The sequence below is a fragment of the Colius striatus genome, chromosome Z (genome assembly GCF_028858725.1).
Source record: "Colius striatus isolate bColStr4 chromosome Z, bColStr4.1.hap1, whole genome shotgun sequence".
NCBI classification, from domain to species: domain Eukaryota; kingdom Metazoa; phylum Chordata; class Aves; order Coliiformes; family Coliidae; genus Colius; species Colius striatus.
The window spans coordinates 5,264,482-5,281,149 of record NC_084790.1 but is presented as its reverse complement, the minus strand read 5'-3'; the positions used below and the strand labels follow the sequence as shown (position 1 = coordinate 5,281,149).

At 45.0% G+C, this 16,668-nt stretch overlaps 2 protein-coding genes across 5 annotated transcripts in view; both read left to right on the top strand.

The window, feature by feature from the left end:
- The first annotated feature begins 268 nt into the window (after positions 1–268).
- The window catches only part of HOXB3 (homeobox B3), a 40,258-nt gene continuing 23,858 nt past the window's right edge, over positions 269–16,668 (top strand). For both annotated transcript variants that reach the window (XM_062017237.1, XM_062017236.1), the window contains exon 1: positions 269–328. The gene's annotated coding sequence lies outside the window, so the exon portion shown is untranslated. The remainder of the gene's footprint in view (positions 329–16,668) is intronic.
- LOC104552762 (homeobox protein Hox-B4) lies at positions 293–15,535 on the top strand. 3 transcript variants are annotated; one of them, XM_062017238.1, is made up of 3 exons: positions 293–328; positions 13,162–13,588; positions 14,386–15,535. In XM_062017238.1, exons 2-3 carry the CDS (start codon positions 13,168–13,170, stop codon positions 14,700–14,702), a joined length of 738 nt encoding a protein of 245 aa, XP_061873222.1. In that variant the 5' UTR covers positions 293–328; positions 13,162–13,167; the 3' UTR covers positions 14,703–15,535. The 3 variants fall into 3 exon arrangements, with proteins under 3 accessions (XP_061873222.1, XP_061873224.1, XP_061873223.1); XM_062017240.1 differs by lacking the exon at positions 293–328 and adding an exon at positions 9,656–9,731; XM_062017239.1 differs by lacking the exon at positions 293–328 and adding an exon at positions 12,937–13,056.

The window sequence follows — 16,668 nt, the reverse complement described above, 5'->3', positions numbered from 1 at the left end:
AGTATGACATTTAGATGTCAAATGGATAGGGTTTTATCTAGAAGTTAGATCGTAAAAATCGCCCAGACCTCAGACAGATACCCCTCACTGGCTCTCAAAAGTCACGTGAGGTCCATAAAGTTAGTTTTATGGTTTTGGGGAGTTGACAATGTACAATATATTTCACATTCTCTAGAATGTTAAGTGACACTTTAACTGCTTGGTTTGGCTTGTAAGGGGCAGCAATGGGTGAGCACTTTTCCAGATGAGATAAACGTTGCAATTGCAGGGAACATGTTTTGCGGGTCCAGTTTTCAGCCCAGAGAGACAATAGACTGGAGTCCTGAAAGTAAGTTCCTCTGAAATATTATCTCCTTAAACTATTTTAAACGGTTTATAAAGCTGAAGGCTGAGTGGGGAGGAAAGAGGGTCTGTCTCTCCTTCAGGGCTTTATTTCTCACTTTTAGAAGGTCCTAACTCTTACCATCCCGAGAGCTGGAATTGCATTACAGCTTCCAGGCCCGCGAGTAAACTTTGTGGAAGCGGGAGCAATAGAAAAATCTGTAGATTCATTACAACTGCAAGGCAAACTCCATCCTGTCTTTACCGGGGCACGTGTACTTCAGACAAAGTTTGCATTTGTCCTTCGCCATGGAAAAAAGGCTCTTGTTCGTTTTCTGGAGGTGATTCGGGGTGGTTTATATCTCTCGCAAATAGCCACGAATCTGACACATGCCTTTGCAATTCAATTAGCTATGTTCTGTCTGGACTCTTCAGGTTGTTAACACTTTTGATTTGAGTTATTTTCACCTGCTTGGCAAAGAAATGTATGCGTTTATGGGTTTTCCTTTCGGCCTGTGTACAGACCGGGTGGGTTTTTTTCCCTCAGGCTTTTTTTTTTTTTTCTTTCTCTTCTTTTTCTTTTTTTTTGCTCCCCCCCTTCTTGCCTTTCCGTTTTGGTTCTTTTTCCAATACAAATGAGTGTCCTTCTATTTCTGTAGCTCGTTTCTACCATATGGAGACATTGAATGGCCGCTGTTACGTCTCCAGCTTGTCCCGAAGCGTTACAGAAAAATAATCAGAGAGGGACCCTCCAAACCTTACTGAACTCCCCGATATCTCTCAGATTTCCTTCCCCCTCTCTCAGGATGACATCGTTCTGGAAAAAGGCATGCAGCAGCCTTTTTCTTTGGGAAAATAAACAAGTTAGCGAGGAAGGGCAGGGGAGCAGAGCCGTCCGGGGCTCTGGGCTGTGCGGGGGCTACGTGTCCTGCTCCGAGCTAGGGCAGGCAGGTGGCCCCGGCCGAGGTCTCGGGCTCCGCGGCCACTCACGGAGAGCAAACCAGAGCAAAATAGGAAAGATATAGCAAAATAGAGGGGGAAAACCAAACCAAATCATATCCCAACCAATTAAAACCCAAACCCTCAACCCCTGGAGAGGCTGGGTATTTTTGAAAGTCAAGTTGCCACATCTGCAGCAGAGGTGGGGGAACAATTTATCCACACCTGAACCAACTCACATCTATTCCTCCCCTCCTCCTCGCTCCTTATAAAACTGAAAACATAGTTCAAAGCGAAGGTACTGGGAGGAGTGAGGAGGGGTTTCTAGAATTTGGAGCAGTCACAAGTCCTTCCCCCCCCCCCCCCCCCGCCCTTTTTACGGTAAGAACATTTGGTGGACACATGTCCGTCTTTTTTTTTTTTTTTACACAAAGCAGAATGTCCCCCTTTAACACACTTTGGAGATTGCTTTTTCTTCCTTGGGCTGTTTTTCCTGCCCTGCTCCATGTGTCTCCTAATATCTTTGCTATCATCATTTGAACTTCTGGCTTCTCCCTGATCAGAAAGCGGCCAAGGCAATCCTGAAAAACCTCTACTCTAAAAACCTGTAAACACTAAGCAAAAGCTAGAAATTCAAGGAAGGGAAGCAGGGTGCAGCGACCCTTTCCTCTTCAGCAGATTGGTTTAATCTCAGACTCTCTGTGAAAGGTAGACGCCTGTTTTCCAGTTGATAATAAAGATATTTTTACAGGATGCTGAAAGCCATCAGTGCCATAGTCTTTCAAGGGAAATTGAGCCCACAAATACAACAGGCTGCAGATGGTTTGTCTATCCAGAGTTAGAAATCCTTGGAGGAGAGGGGTTTTGAGGAGAGGTGTGTGGTGATGTTTGGATTAGACTAAATGATGTCCTGCTAGTTCCTTACCTTTCTGGTCTGTGCTGGTGATTAGAAATTATTTTTCCTCATTCAAATGATAATGAGTTATTTAGGTCAGAAAAGTGATACCCCTCGCCCTTCATGTATGTACCGAAACGTTTAATGCACACATCTACACACAAACACCTTCTTTCCAAGATGTTTGCGTCCATCCACATATCGATAGATCTATCCACCTATCCACCTGTTCTCTATGCATCGTCTGCATCTCTGTCCGATTCTCACTCAAAGGTGTTCTTTTACACAGTCCCAGGCAAACTTTCTTTCCAAATCCATTATGATCACAGAAGGCACAAAGGTTGTTTGTCTGGTGTTTTCTTTAAATACCAACGTTTCTAATGCTTGATATACGAAACGTTATTTTAGGGAAAAAAAAAATAGCAGAGTGAGACAGTCAGAGCAAGTGGAATTTGCAATGCAGTTTAGCTCCATGTCATTGCAGCAAGGAGATGCGTGTGTGTGTCACAACAGGTAACAACCCTGTGGCGACTCCTTGGTCTGAGCATCCTCGGCACAGGGGTGGCACCAGGCCTGTGACACAGCAAAGGAGCAGGGACTGGATTTTCTCGTTGGCATAATAATGTTACTCTTCTCTTTCCGTTGCTCATAACAAAGTTTGCCCACCAGGTCTGCCTTCTACCTGCAGCCTGTAACAGAATGGGTTTTTTTGGGTTTTTTTTTCTCTCTTTTCCGAGTTGAGTTTTGAGGTTTGAGGAATTTTTTGTTGTTTTTGTTTTTGTTTTCTCTGTGTGTGTTGGTTTGGGTTGGGTTTTCTTTTTGGTATTGTGTTTGTTTTTGTGGGTTTGGGTTGTTTGTTTGTTTGGGTTTTTTCCTACGTGATGTTAACCTCTAGCTTCCTGTAAGGCATAAGGAGGAATAACTAGCTACGGTTTTAGAGTCTGTACGAGGTCATAGGCTTAGCACAGGCTTCCCTCCACTCCTTATCCTTTAGAGAGAGAAAAAAAAAAAATCTCCCTGTTGCTGATGCAAAGGAAGCATAAGGAGAATAAACAGGAAAATGGGGCTCTGACCGTGCAGGTAGGTGGGGATTTTCCTTTGCATTTTTCATCGTTCCTCCCATTTTAATGGCATACATCAGGCTTGGGACAATTAGTTCTTCTATATCTGTAGAAGACAGAATAAATAGGAAATGCTGTAATACTGAGTGTAAGAATATGGAGAATCTCTGGGACACAAATACTGCTTGGGGAAGGAAAATCTCGATTTTTAAACTTGTAGTTTAAAAGGGAAACTTGTAGATCTCTGTACAGTGACACTGAGTACAGAGGAAGAAAACCTCTGGTTTAAAGACTCTCCGAAAGGAAGTCCGATGGTGGCTGGAGCCAATGGGGGCGGTTTGCCATAAATGTACAAAGTCTACCAGAACCTAGAGGAACTTCGTTGCGAGCTCACCTGGCTCACAGCATCTCTCACTTACTAAATATCGGTACAACTGTAAATCCCTCTGGTTTTGGGTTTGTTTGTTTGTTTTGACTGCCTTGTCTTTTCATCATCTCACCGCTGAAGATTTCCTATTTTGTTTAGTAAATAGTATATAAATCTCCCTGGTACTCTGGAGTGAGAAAAAACTCAAACCCAAGAGCGGCTTTTTTTCCCCCAGGATCCAGCCCAAGCTCCACAGACTCGAAAAATCGAGCTGAATATCTGTACTCACTATATCCTCCCTTCAAGCTGCCTTTTGGGGTGTCTCCCCCGGTCCCTGGTCCAGGGTAGGCGCGACTCCCCATGCCCAGGCTGTTGCTGAAGGGTGAAAAAGTTGAAATTTGACCCTCAAAAGACCCATTTGGTTCTCAGGTTCATTCAGCAATATATGAGGCTGGAAGGGGTAGAAGTGCTTTTTGTAAGAGGGACAGAGAGGTTTACGGAGTGCTTGGATGCAAAAGGCAGCTCAATGCTGCAATGCCGTGTTCAAGCCATCTTGAATGTCAGGGGTTTATTTATTTTTGTTTCTTTTTAGCATTTGTTTAAAAAAGCGCCTTTGTGCATTTTAGATCTTTTTCACTCACTGGGTACCGTGTGAGGCAAAATTAAACTTCTTTTTACCCAGGTTTTAAAAAGTCAAGCAAGAAAGCAATGAAACCAATCTAAAAACAAAACCAAAACAAAGAAACCCCTCCAAAAACAAACTTCGCCAAGGTAACCTAGTTACAGATGTGTATGATGTCTTATTTTATTCAACAAAAAGTGATTAAAATCTGTTAAAGGATTTAATTAAGAGAATTAAATGAAAAGGAAGGGGCACAAATGAGTTGGAAAAAAAGCGAAGCTATTCTAAACGATTAAATCGCCATTTTAACAGTATAATGGGGTTTGCATACTGAAAAGAGAAATCAGAGCTCATATCTCATCAATAATTCATAGGAAAGAGGGATCATTCCGAGGTCAGCAGACTTGTACAGCCCCGGCTCCTCTCTTGGAGGAGCGGGTGAGCATCGTATCGCAACACGACACGGACCCCGGGGGTTGCCGGGTCACGTCTTTAAGGAAAACATAAGCTCCAGGGTGGTTTCTTTCTTTCTCTTTCTTTCTTTCTTTCTTTCTTTCTTTCTTTCTTTCTTTCTTTCTTTCTTTCTTTCTTTCTTTCTTTCTTTCTTTCTTTCTTTCTTTCTCTCTCTTTCTCTCTTTCTCTCTCTCTTTCTCTCTTTCTCTCTTTCTTTCTCTCCCTCTTTCTCTCTTTCTCTCTTTCTCTCTCCCTTTCTCTCTCTCTCTTACTCTCTCTCTCTTACTCTCTCTTTTTTTTTTTTTTAATTTACCAATTCCCACTGCCGGGAGTGTTGGTGACTGTCAGTAAGAGAGGGGGAGGGCTGGAGAAGGACTGGATGTGGCTCGTGTTGCTCCAGTACAGACACACAACAACAATATGGTAATTATGCTTTTGAGCAGCCAAAAGGATGTTCTTTTTTTGGTTTTTTTTTTCCCTTTTCCTTTTTCTGACCATAAAACTGAAGGTTGAGAGGCTGTGGGTCCTTATCTGCCTTGACGGGGCTGGGCTGGCGGTGGGGATTGGAAATGGCACTACTCGGGCTGAAATTCTTGTGTTTCATTCTATTTGGAGCAAGACTCTGATTATTCACCTATTTTTTTTGCAATAGTCCTCTAAATGACTACAGCCTACACTCCCCCGCCTTGTGACCTCCCCAAGAAGGGAAAGCTTTCGGAGGAAATCAGCCCCTTCCCTCCAGCTCGTCTTCTCAAGCCGCTGTCCCTCCCCCACAACTGAATTTCAGGCTGAGAAATGGCTCACTCTTTCCCCCAACCCAAACCACTTCCTTTTTTCCTTATTACATGTCCATCCTGAAGGGAATGAGCTGACGGGATTATTTTAAATCTTCTCGCTAAAGGTCTCTCTTCAATTAGGGAACTCGAAAAGGACTTTCATGGAGTCTGCCCCTTCTCTGGGGGTCTCTTTGCAGTCCTAGAAAGGTTTGAAGAATGACACTTTCTTTCAGAGCATGGCTACTTCGTAGTCTGAACTGATTTTTTTCCCATTCTTTCTTCTCCTAATGTTAAACAAATGATATTTGGAAGGAGGTTGATAACTTAACTCGAAAGGTGTCCACCTGACATAGTTTTTCCGTGTTCTGTTACCCTAAATAGCTTTAAAAAGAAACTATTTTGACAGCGAGCGTTGAAAGAATAAGACTAGTACGAGGGGACTTTCCCACCCCCCATTTGATTTATCTCTTTTTAACATGTGGCTGTATGTGTATGTGTATACACACACATACATATATACCCTTCAAGTCAAAACAAATTACAGCCCTGGGATTTGGCGTAAAAGACGTTTGTTTGGTGAAGAGAGACTTTTTAAAACTGGGGCAGGAGAAATTCTGGATGGAGTGGGAAGAGGAAAGGGGGATGAATTGCGAAGAGGCGACTCCGGGTAGGGGCCGCGGTGCAGCCGGCGGGGCTGTAACGCCCCCGAGCAGCCAGCAGAGCTCGCTTCAGACCAAGTTCACTGCCGGCAGCCGCGGGCCGGGCCGGGTCGGGCTGGAGCGGCACCGGCCGCCGCATTGCCCCGGCTCCGCGCCCGCAGAGCCCCGCACCCAGAAGAGCCCTGTACGCCCCGGGCTGCCGCGGCGCCGCTGAGAGACTAGCTCCGAAAGAGCAAAAATCTATGAACACCACCTTCTTCATCCCCCAAAAAGGAGGTGAAAAAAACCCTCCAAACAATCAGAACAGGATAGTCGCAGCAACTAACAACTCGCCTAGGTGAAATCCCAAATAAAAGAGAAATCGTGTAACGCAGCCGAAATTTATGTTTTTAGTTTTAATTGATTTTTTTTGTTGCTGTTCTTGTTCTGTTATTTTAAATACGAAAACGGTGGTCTGCAAAAGGGAAAAAATATCAGCTAAGACATCAATGAGAGATAGAGATAAATATGTAGTGTTTGCAAACCTCTGATTTTTGTTTTGTTTCGTTCTCCCCTGGGAAAAAAAATCGAGTAAGAAATGTCCTTTTTTTCTTTCTTTTTTAAAGTAACACAGATAAAGTATGGACATCAGCGCCGCATTCGTTTCTAGAGAGGCAGACGGTCTTGGGGGGGTTGTTAGTACAGCATTATAGCTAGAGGGGTCAAAAAGTTGAGGGTCAAAAGTTTACGCTGTGCGTGACTCAGTCTTGTGTCTAACCCTGATAGACTGATGTCAATGCGAGGGAAAAAAAGGAGAGAGAAAGAAAGTGGGGAGGGGAGCGAGGTGGGAGGAAGTCTGCTGATGGGCAGAGAGGGAAGAAGATGATGGCGAGGTGGGAACGACCTTCAGTCACGAGCCGAGCTTTGGAGGAGTTGGCGGGGGGAACTGCAGGATTTGGGATGGTAGAAAAGAAGATGAATTGATTTGGATCTCACGTGAGGAAACACCGAGCGACTTTTTAGTATCTTTCCAAGATAACCCTCGAAACACTATTTGGAGTAGAATTAACAGAATACAGGGAAATGCATTTATTAAATCAAATTACGTGGAGGTCTCTCTAGGATATTAGAGCGAGTAGTTAAAAAATAATTTTGGATAGGGTTGAAATCATACTGAAAGTGAAAAAAAGGAAAAACAATTTTTTTTTAATGACACAATTGGTAAAAATGTCTCCTAAGATCTTCCCTTGCAAACCTTCCCGACCCGTCCCGGCGCCGGAGCCCCAGCCCCACACACTGTGATACGTGCTCGGTGTGAGCACAAACACTCATGCAAAAACCCCCAAGAATTGCACGAAATAACGTCCGTGATTTACTGTTTGCCTTTCTACTTTAATCGTGGGGAATCTAGAGTAATGACATATAGGTAAAATCAATGGACTGACGGCTTTAAAAAAATGCCGTGTGTGTATTTGAAGGAGTTTTAAGCGTCCCTTTCGTCGCTCGGGCCGGTTAAAGTAGCTAATTTTGTTTTGCAGCCCGCTTTCCGTCGGAATTTGAATGAAATGTTTTCTATTTCTTGCTTGAAATGTGACTCCACTCTGGTCACTGCTACAGTTTAATGAACTGATATAATAAATATTTCCCTTGGCATTTCAAAGTTATTTCTACGCTGCCAGACTTTGAACCCTCCAAACTCTAAATATTATTTGCACTGGGACCGGGGAAGATCTTTTCAATAGCTTCTTAAGCAAACAGTCGGAGCAAGGCAAACTGGGGGGGGGGGTGGGGGGGGGGGGGTGTGCTGGGGGGAAGCCTCACAAATTTGCCCTTTTTTTCAGTGACTAAATACTTATAACAAGGGTCATTTTTCTTGGAAGAGAAAGAGAGAATATTAGAGCCCTGGGAAAGGCATTCTGGAAAATCCATTTGCTTTCCCGATGCGGATATATTCATGGAGTAGGTGAAATTCAAGAGAACGTCAAGTGTTTTGTTTCGCGTGATAAGGCTCGGGTTTAATTAATTGCCATGAATTTGCTTGGTATTTATAAAATATCTCTATATAAGGGCTACCGTTTAGTTGTAACTTGGGTGATCCATCTCTTCGCCCTTGTAATTACTACACTTATCTCTCCAGAACAGTCATTTCTACTCCAGGTTTATAGAACAGGTAATGGATAATAAAGGCCATTTGTTTTCGGGGTATTAAAACAAGCAGGTATAATTTCACGGCAATAAAAAGAAAAAAAACCTACAAACCCACCTCCCAACTTTCCTTATGATACTCACTCCTCCATCATAACGTTTAACTTTCAATTTAGGGGCGTGAGGCCGCGTGTTGATTTGAAGTGGATTCATTCGGAGGGATGCAAGGCGGGAAGGAGGAAATTAAAAGTATCATTTTCAAGGATATTTTTAATTTTTCTCCCTTGCTAAGGACGGACTCGGCCTGGCCTGAGCAGGGTGAGGATGTCTGAGCACCGGCCAGGCGCTGCAAACACAACTCAGGGCGGGATTTCCTTTTTTGGGGTTTTCCTCCTCCCTAACAGACAATCAACTGAATGTGGTTTTTTATCCCGATTTCCTATCCAAATGACCTCTTTATGGAGAAGAGAAACAAGGGTCTGGAGCTGGTGGTGTAACCCGGGGGTGAGCGGTGACTCCCCGCAGCCCACGGCAGGCATGCTCAGCTCTCCTTCCCTGCTAGTGCACTGCCTCGAGGGTTTTAGGTGAAAATACCGGGGGGTGTTGTTCATTAGAAAAGAGCACTGGGAGGGGCTGGCTGGGGAAACACGAAGAGGGTTAAATCTTCCTTTCCCTCTTGCAAAACAGGTGTGGGCTGATTTCCACCCAACCCTGCAGCCACAGCAATACAGCTCAAATGCATTGGAAGAGCCGGTCGCTCCTCATTCAAAGTTCTACCCTAAAGAAGCACAGTTTGCCAAGGGGGAGGGAGATTCGGCGGGTGGGGAGTTGGGGGGGTGTGTGGGGGGAAATCCCAGTTTAATACACAAACACGAAAGATTTCCGCTTCCGAAAGGGAAAGAAAAAAACCCTTTACATTTAAAAAATCCCCATCCTCATTCCTGCCTGACTTGAGAGTATGATCTCCGGGGGAGCAGGGGAAGGACAAAAAAATACCCGTGGGGGGGGAACCCAAACCTAAAAATGTCAGTGCGGAGTGGCGCGGAGGGAGCGCGGCGCGGGGTGAAGCGCGGGTCAGCGCGGCTCTCGGCTGCGGACACGCCTCGCTGTTTAACAAAGACTGACAAACTATGAGATTAATACCAAAACTTGCGGGTTTCCCACCCCAAAATGCTCAGAGGGCCTCCCGGAGCTGCCAGGAGCAGTTCCGCTCGCCTTTAAGGACAATAGTGGGTTTTAGTGGGGGAGTGGGGGGGCACCGACAAACCCCACCAAAAAAAAAAAAGAGAAATTAGTGTTCTTACAGAGAAATAATCTCAATGAAAAAGCAACACAGGGGAGCGAAAGGAGAATAGCCCACGGTGGACTGGGGAGGGGGGTGGGGGGGTGCTGAGGGGTTTGGGAGTGGGGGGGGGGTTCGATAGGATTCCGCCTGCAAAGCCTTCCCGAGTTTTGAGGGAGCATCCTAACCTCGTCGGGGGTTACTCCGAGCAAGGGACCCACGTTTTGTCAAGGTAGGTACCGCTCTCGGCGTTACACCTGGACGGTGCGGCCAGGCTCGGGGAAGAGCACTCCCTGCTTAGTGATCCTTCTTTGGGGGCCACCAAAGAGATAGTCAGCAGTAGCAGCAGTTTAATATCCACCCCTCCTCCCCCCGCCCTCTCTGGCAGGTGTCTTTGAGAGGCTTTTGGGGAGGCTTGGGTGCTCCCTCCTAAGTGATGAACAGGTTAGGGGGGGCGGGGAACACTGCCCCATCCCCGAGACTGAGGATGCTTTGAAATGGAAAAGAGTTCTGGTGGAATTTGCTGTGAGAAATTTGCGCGACGTGGGGCGGTTTCCCAGCGAAAGGGATAAAGGTGTGCAGAGGAGGGGGTGATGGTGGTGAGGGGCTTTAATTTGGGATCAGAGGTGGATATCTTGGAGGTGTGTTGGGGGGAAAATTTCTGGTAGACGCTAGGGGTGCTGGTTTGCTGGCACCAGCCGCTCGGGTCATGGGGAAGGAAAATTAAAACCGATTTTTTTTTTTAAAGGATGTGGGAGGGGGTTAAAAATCCGGAATAGGCCTAGTTATTTTTATTCATGCTCCTCGGTTAGGAGATCGCCACGATATCGGTTGCGAGGAAACACAATAAAATAAATCAGAGAAAAGATTGGAAAGGAGGAATAAAATTTAAGAGAGAAGGGGAAAAATAGCTCTAAAGGGATTGATTCTGTCGAATTATTTTATAGCATCCATCTACACCTTATATAAGCAGATTTGATTTGGCTTCTTACTTTTATGGCAGGTTTTCGAAGGGAAGGTAAATTTTAGAGTTGCTGTCTGATCCCCAGCAAAGTATGGGGGCTGTTTTGTCGAGGTGGGAAACTCTCTGAGCTATCTGCATTTGCTGGAAACTCGGGCTTAGTTTACGTGTCTGAAATGTTTCGAGAAATGTCCTAGGTGTATTTGGGCTTATTTCTTAAAATATTTCCTCCTTTTCCCGTTTTTCTGGGGATCATACGTGTTATCAGGAAAACCGACTATTTACCTAAAAGTACCTGAAAAATCCTCTGGGCATCATATGTCCGGGAAAACTCCGAGAGATTCCTTCTTGGCCGTAATTATTTTTTTTTTTTGTTAGGAAAAAAATGCACAAGCTTCCTAAACACATTTAAGTTGGTTGGTTTTTTTCAGGAATTTTAATTTTGGGGAAAACAGCTTTTGTCGGAGAGCCTCTCTGCTCTGGCATTTAAATGCAATTAATTCGGGAGATACTTGACCAAAAAAATACTCTGTCTTTTGAAATACAAAAGGGGGAAAAAATGAGGGGGAAGCTATACTTTTAATCTCTCGGGCAACTGTAATTTTAAACGAAATCTCAACATGATGCTACCCTCATTAGTTCCGAATGAAGGTTCATTACCTAGACAGGATGAATATTTTATTGCTTTATATCCCTTTTTTCGGAAATGAAACGCTTTTGATCTTTTTCTCGGGTTGTAAAAAGAATTGCCTGTCATTAAAAAAAAAACCTGTCGTCCCATCTGCCTTTACATTCTGTATTTCTTTTCATCTGTTTCTTTCTCCTTTTTTTTAACATACCATTTATCCACATACGCAAGTATAAACCCAAACCTTGGTTGACCTCCAAGAACGAAAAATGGGTGAAATCTTGGCGCAGCGGATTAGGGACTGATCCGGAGGGTTTCGGGACGGAGGCAGAGGGAGTTAGGGTATTTTGGTTTTAAACGTCCAATATTTGGATTTGGATCTCGTTGTGTGTCTATAGGGATGTACCCAGGCCAGGAGATGCTTATCTTTTTTTTTTTAGCTTAACGGTAAACTAATGTATTAGGCGGTGTGGGGAAAGCAGAAAAGTTCTGATTTCTCTAACCCAGAATCAGCTCTTCGGTTACTGAGCTGGTGCTTTAATCAATCGTCTTCCCTCTGAAGAGTGAATCTTTTAACTACCCTTACGTATAGATAAATTCTTGATCTCTCGAGTCACAAAACTTTACCCCCGTGCCCCAGAAGATAATTATGGCGGTAGGCGAAGATCTCTGACCAAGGAGGATGCATCTGTCTTCTATATGTACCCTGTAGATCCGAATTTGTGTAAAGGAAGTTGGGTCACAAATTCGTATCTAGGGGAATATGTAGTTGACACAAACACTACAGGTCACAATCCCAGACGGCATTAAAACTAAAAAACCTCCCTCCCAGCAAAAAACCCAAACCGCACACACCCCTAGAACCCTAAATAAAAGGGTTAAAACAAGGTCTTAACTAGAAAAATGCTTTATAACTGAAAAGAAATATTTTGGATTTGACCTTAGCTCAACTCCAGCGCTCCCGCGATAAACTTTATCATCACTTCGAGATAAAATCTGACCTGCAAAGGCGAAAGGGAGGTGGGGAGATCAGGAGTGTTATAGCCCCGATTTGAGAGCCACGATCCTGCTATTGCTTTAGTTTGTGTAATCTCAGCACTGATACCGACACAAAATGTTACTGTTTTCTTTGCTGCCGCTTGCGACGAGCTTATTGCGCGCTGCAGGTTTAAACACGGATTTGAGGAATTAAGGAGGGCTTTTGACAGCCTGCTGGTTAGCTCTGTCTTTTAAAGCGTCTTTATTACACGAAGGGTGAGGCGAAGATGCATTAGGACTTGGGCTAATTCGCTTTTGTAATTGCTCATCAAGTCCTTGATTTCGTGCTTGGAGGATGGGCTCCTTTTTTTTTTTCCCCATCGGTGCGTGGGAAACGAGTCAATCTCGGAGCGCAGCCGAATGTGATTTAGGAGTCCGGGTACCCCGAATTAGCTGATGAATTTCTTATCGATCCCAACCCAGCCCTATTCATCTCTGCCAGGCTCGGGGCGCAATGTCCCTTCTCGTATCACCTTAGCAGGGAATGAGATGCAAGCGCCACGCGGAGGGACCGCCATGGATCATGTGCTGGGGCAGCGGCTGGTCGCCTCGACTCTCCTGAAAAAGCATTTTTATCCCTTATTTTAATTTTTTTTTTTTTTTTTTGCTTTGGGCCGGGGGGGAATATCTTATTTTTGCCATCCCCCTTCTCCTCGGTGTCCCCCATCCTCGACCCAGGACACACCCCCGAGGGGTGTGAGTCGGGGGTACGGCGCGGCCGCTTCTCGCCCTCGGGGCGCTGCGGAGCCCGGGGCCGGAGGTACCCAGCGGCAGAGGGGTCGGGGGGGAGCAAGGGCCCCCAGCCGTCTCCCCGGGGATGCTGGGGGCTCTGAGAGAGCCCGGGCTGGGCAGGTTTCCTGATCCGGGGATCGCAGGGCCCCTTGCCATTGGCCCGCGCTGTCACATGGACTCAACTTTGTTCACTTGACAGTAAGTAGGAGGGTTTCACGAAACAGGAAAACGAGTAAAGGGGGGGACAGGAATAAATTTTAGGAGAGACATATATATTTTTTTTTTCGTGTGTGCAATTCTAAGAAATTAATGGCCATGAGCTCGTTTTTGATCAACTCCAACTATGTGGACCCCAAGTTCCCACCCTGTGAAGAGTATTCCCACAGCGATTACCTTCCCAATCACTCGCCGGAATATTACAGCAGCCAGAGGCGAGAGAGCACTTTCCACCATGAAGCGATGTACCAGCCGCGGTCAGCCTGCAAGGAGCAGCTCTACTCGTCCTGTCAGAGCTCCGGCCACCAAGCAGCGGTGTTATCCCCCCGGGGTCATGTCCATCCTCCGGCCGGACTGCAGAGCCACCTCTCTGAGCCAAGCCAGCCCTGCGAGCCGCTCACCCCCAGCCCACCACCCTCTTGCAGCCAAAACTCTCTGAACCAAAGCCCTTCCGATTCCTCGGGCAAAGAGCCGGTAGTTTACCCCTGGATGAAAAAAGTCCATGTAAGCACGGGTAAGTGAACTAAAGTGGCTTTGCTTTATACTAAGTAGCACCTCAAAGTCTTGTAGAAATCTTATTGCACCAGTTGTAAAATAACCATTCGTGGAGATTTACGATCGCCTGTTTGCAGAGCGGTATAATTACATCCTCCATAAATTTTTATTGCTCTGCTTGGCCATGTGCCTTTGAAGTCTCTGTTACCATCCTCCTCCAATTTCTTACAGGCTACTTTTTTTATGGCTGTTGAATCTTCATAAGTTAAGTTTTATGTTTTCGTAATTTGTATTTAAGTGGCGGGTTGAGTAAACTTTTACTGTGTCCTCCCCCCCCCCCTTTTTTTTTAAAAAAAGTCTGATATATTTAGGAAAAAGGAGTGTCTGTGATTGCCTGTTTACATCTATGTAGGGGGAACTTTAAAGATCTGGGGATAACAGAGCGATGCTCAAGTAGAGGTGTGTATGTATACGTGTATACACACTCGTGAAGCGCATAGAAAATATGTCTGGGGGACCTTATAAAACCCTTTCTGCAGGAATACACGTCAAGCAGGGAGGATGGAGGTGGAGATTTGGAATTAGGCTCTGGGTGTATTTTTAGAAGGTTCATGGAGTATTTTTTCTAGTATATCCCCCCATCAAAAGAATGTGTGATGCTTTTGGGGGGGATAGGGGGGAGGGGAAGGATCCATTAAAGGAACAGCTCAGTAATTCTACTTCTGCTCTTTTTTTTCCTCCTTCTTTTTTTCTTTTCTTTTTTTTTTCTTTTTTCTTTTTTTTTTTTTTCCTCTTTCCTCCTTTGTGTTTGTTCAGTAAACCCCAATTACTCAGGAGGGGAACCGAAACGCTCCCGCACAGCATACACCAGGCAGCAAGTCCTGGAGCTGGAGAAGGAATTTCACTATAACCGCTATCTCACCCGGAGGCGCAGGGTCGAGATTGCTCACTCCCTCTGCCTCTCCGAGCGCCAGATCAAAATCTGGTTCCAGAACAGGAGGATGAAATGGAAAAAAGATCACAAGTTACCAAATACCAAGATCAGGTCTAATTCTGCCAGCTCCTCTGCCAGCCTACAGATCCCACAAGGAGGATCTCAAACCCGAGTGCATGGACCAGCCAGCAGCCTATAACTGTCTTTGGATGGATGGATGGATGGATGGATGGATGGATGGATGGATGGAGTGTGCATGTTTGTGAGTGTAGGTTTGTGTGTGAGTAGGAGACACATGGTAATTTTATTTTTTTTTTAATGCTCCAAGAAGAGAGGGAAGGAGGGCAGCTCTTTATTTATAAAGGGAACAGAGGGAGACTCAGCTGCAACAAAGCAGAGCCGTGCTGTTGTGCCTCTCTTCCATTAAAAGAAGGCTGCAGATAGTAGTTTTCAGATTTGGCTAAGATGGATCCTTGTTTCATCTTTAATCACGCCAAGCTCTGCCCCATTTGTCATGTTTACTCTCCCGTACAAAGGATGGACCTTATGTCTGCTATTACCTCGACAACCAGCGCTCGCTTTAATAAATGAGGCTCAGTTTCTTCAAGACGAACTGGATTTTCTCCCCCCACAGCTCACCCCCCCATCCCACCGGTTTTTTTTCCTCCTCTTTTTCTTTTCTCGCCTACCAGCCGCAAACGGAAAGTTTCTGCCCAGCCAGCCCAAAGATGCGGCGGGTTCTAGTACACCCCGCTGTACTAGGGATGATAAAACCAACAAACCCAACCAAAATCACCCCTCGGGTGGAGCGGGGGCAGGGGGACTCTCAGACACTGCGCTTGTCATGCGTGGGAGTGGGGAGGGGATGGAGTGGTGGACATCCTTAAATTAAAAAAAAAAAAAAAGAAAATAAGGAAAACTAGATTAAGCGGGTGATGGACAAAGAAAGCGAGAGGACGGGGAGGGATGTAGGATCCCCCCTGACTTTTTTTTTTTCTTTTTTTGAGGCCAGCAGGTTAATTGTGAATCTGGGAAGAGGGGGGTGGGAGGGGAGAGTGGGGATGTAGGTTAGAAACTGGGTGGTAAACAGAGATATCTTCACTCCCCCCACTCCTGGGGGGAGTGTGGGGGGGGAGGGATGGGGGAAGGGGGCTCCTCTCCCACTGTCCAACTCAGTTTTGTACTGAAAATGTGAATTTCGGCCGGCGAGGTGAGCATGGGGATATGGGGGGGCAGGAGCTTGACGAGGCTCCCCCCGACACCTCGCCCGCCTCCCTCCCCTCCCTTTGTTCTTCGTGGTGTCCAGCGTTACCTGTAAATAGCAGTGAAAAAGAAAAACTAAAAAAAAAAAAAAAAAAAAAAAAAGCGCGCAATTGGAAATAAAGTTTCTCGTTGTGAATCTGACCCTGTGTGGTTATTTTTCGTTTGGAGAGTGTTGTCTTTTTGTTCTGGTGATTAAAAAAAAATAAAATTTTCTCTCTCTTTTTATTTTTCTTTTTCCAGGGATTTCTATTGTCAATGGCACAGCCTCAACTCCCTAATGAAAACAAAAGATGTTTGAGTAGGGTCTATCAGCCTTAAGTACTGCTAAGCCTTACATATGATGATTTATTTGTTCTAAACATATATTAATATGCTCTTCCCAAACTGGTCTCCAACAAAACAGAGGTAGTCATTAGCACTTTGCTTTGCTGTAAGAAATGGAAGTAGCCTTTTATTTCTCTAGAGAGTTCTGGTTTAAAATAAATAAATAAATAAATAAATCTCCCTCTCCAAGGTAGTTAATGCATTAATGAGTCTAATTTTTGCACAGATGTTTCTCGGTGTTTGCAGGTTTTCTGTGTATTTTTATATTACAAAAGACCTGGCTCCTGCGATAGCTCATAGCCTGACAAGCAAATAGATAATCAAGAAGACAAATGGCTTCTTTTGTGAGCCGCAGCTCTTGTATTAATTTTCATTTTCTTTCTCATAGAAAGTATCGAAAATACTGTTCAGGATGAAATAACGTTCCAGTTCTATGTTAGAAGTATAAAAAATAAAAGACTGTTGTGTGCAGGGGGCCAGGAAACCTCTGCACCAGCTGAAGAAAATAGTAATTTTCTTATATTTGCCTTAAAAAAAAAAAAAAAAGCTTTTGCTTATTTGTTCAATGTCCGTGGAAT

Excerpts from the sequence above, each read along its gene's own strand:
- LOC104552762 (XM_062017238.1), top strand. The coding sequence starts at position 13,168 with ATGGCCATGAGCTCGTTTTTGATCAACTCCAACTATGTGGACCCCAAG. Across the intron at positions 13,589-14,385 it reads AAAAGTCCATGTAAGCACGG|TAAACCCCAATTACTCAGGA; the intron begins GTAAGTGAACTA and ends GTGTTTGTTCAG.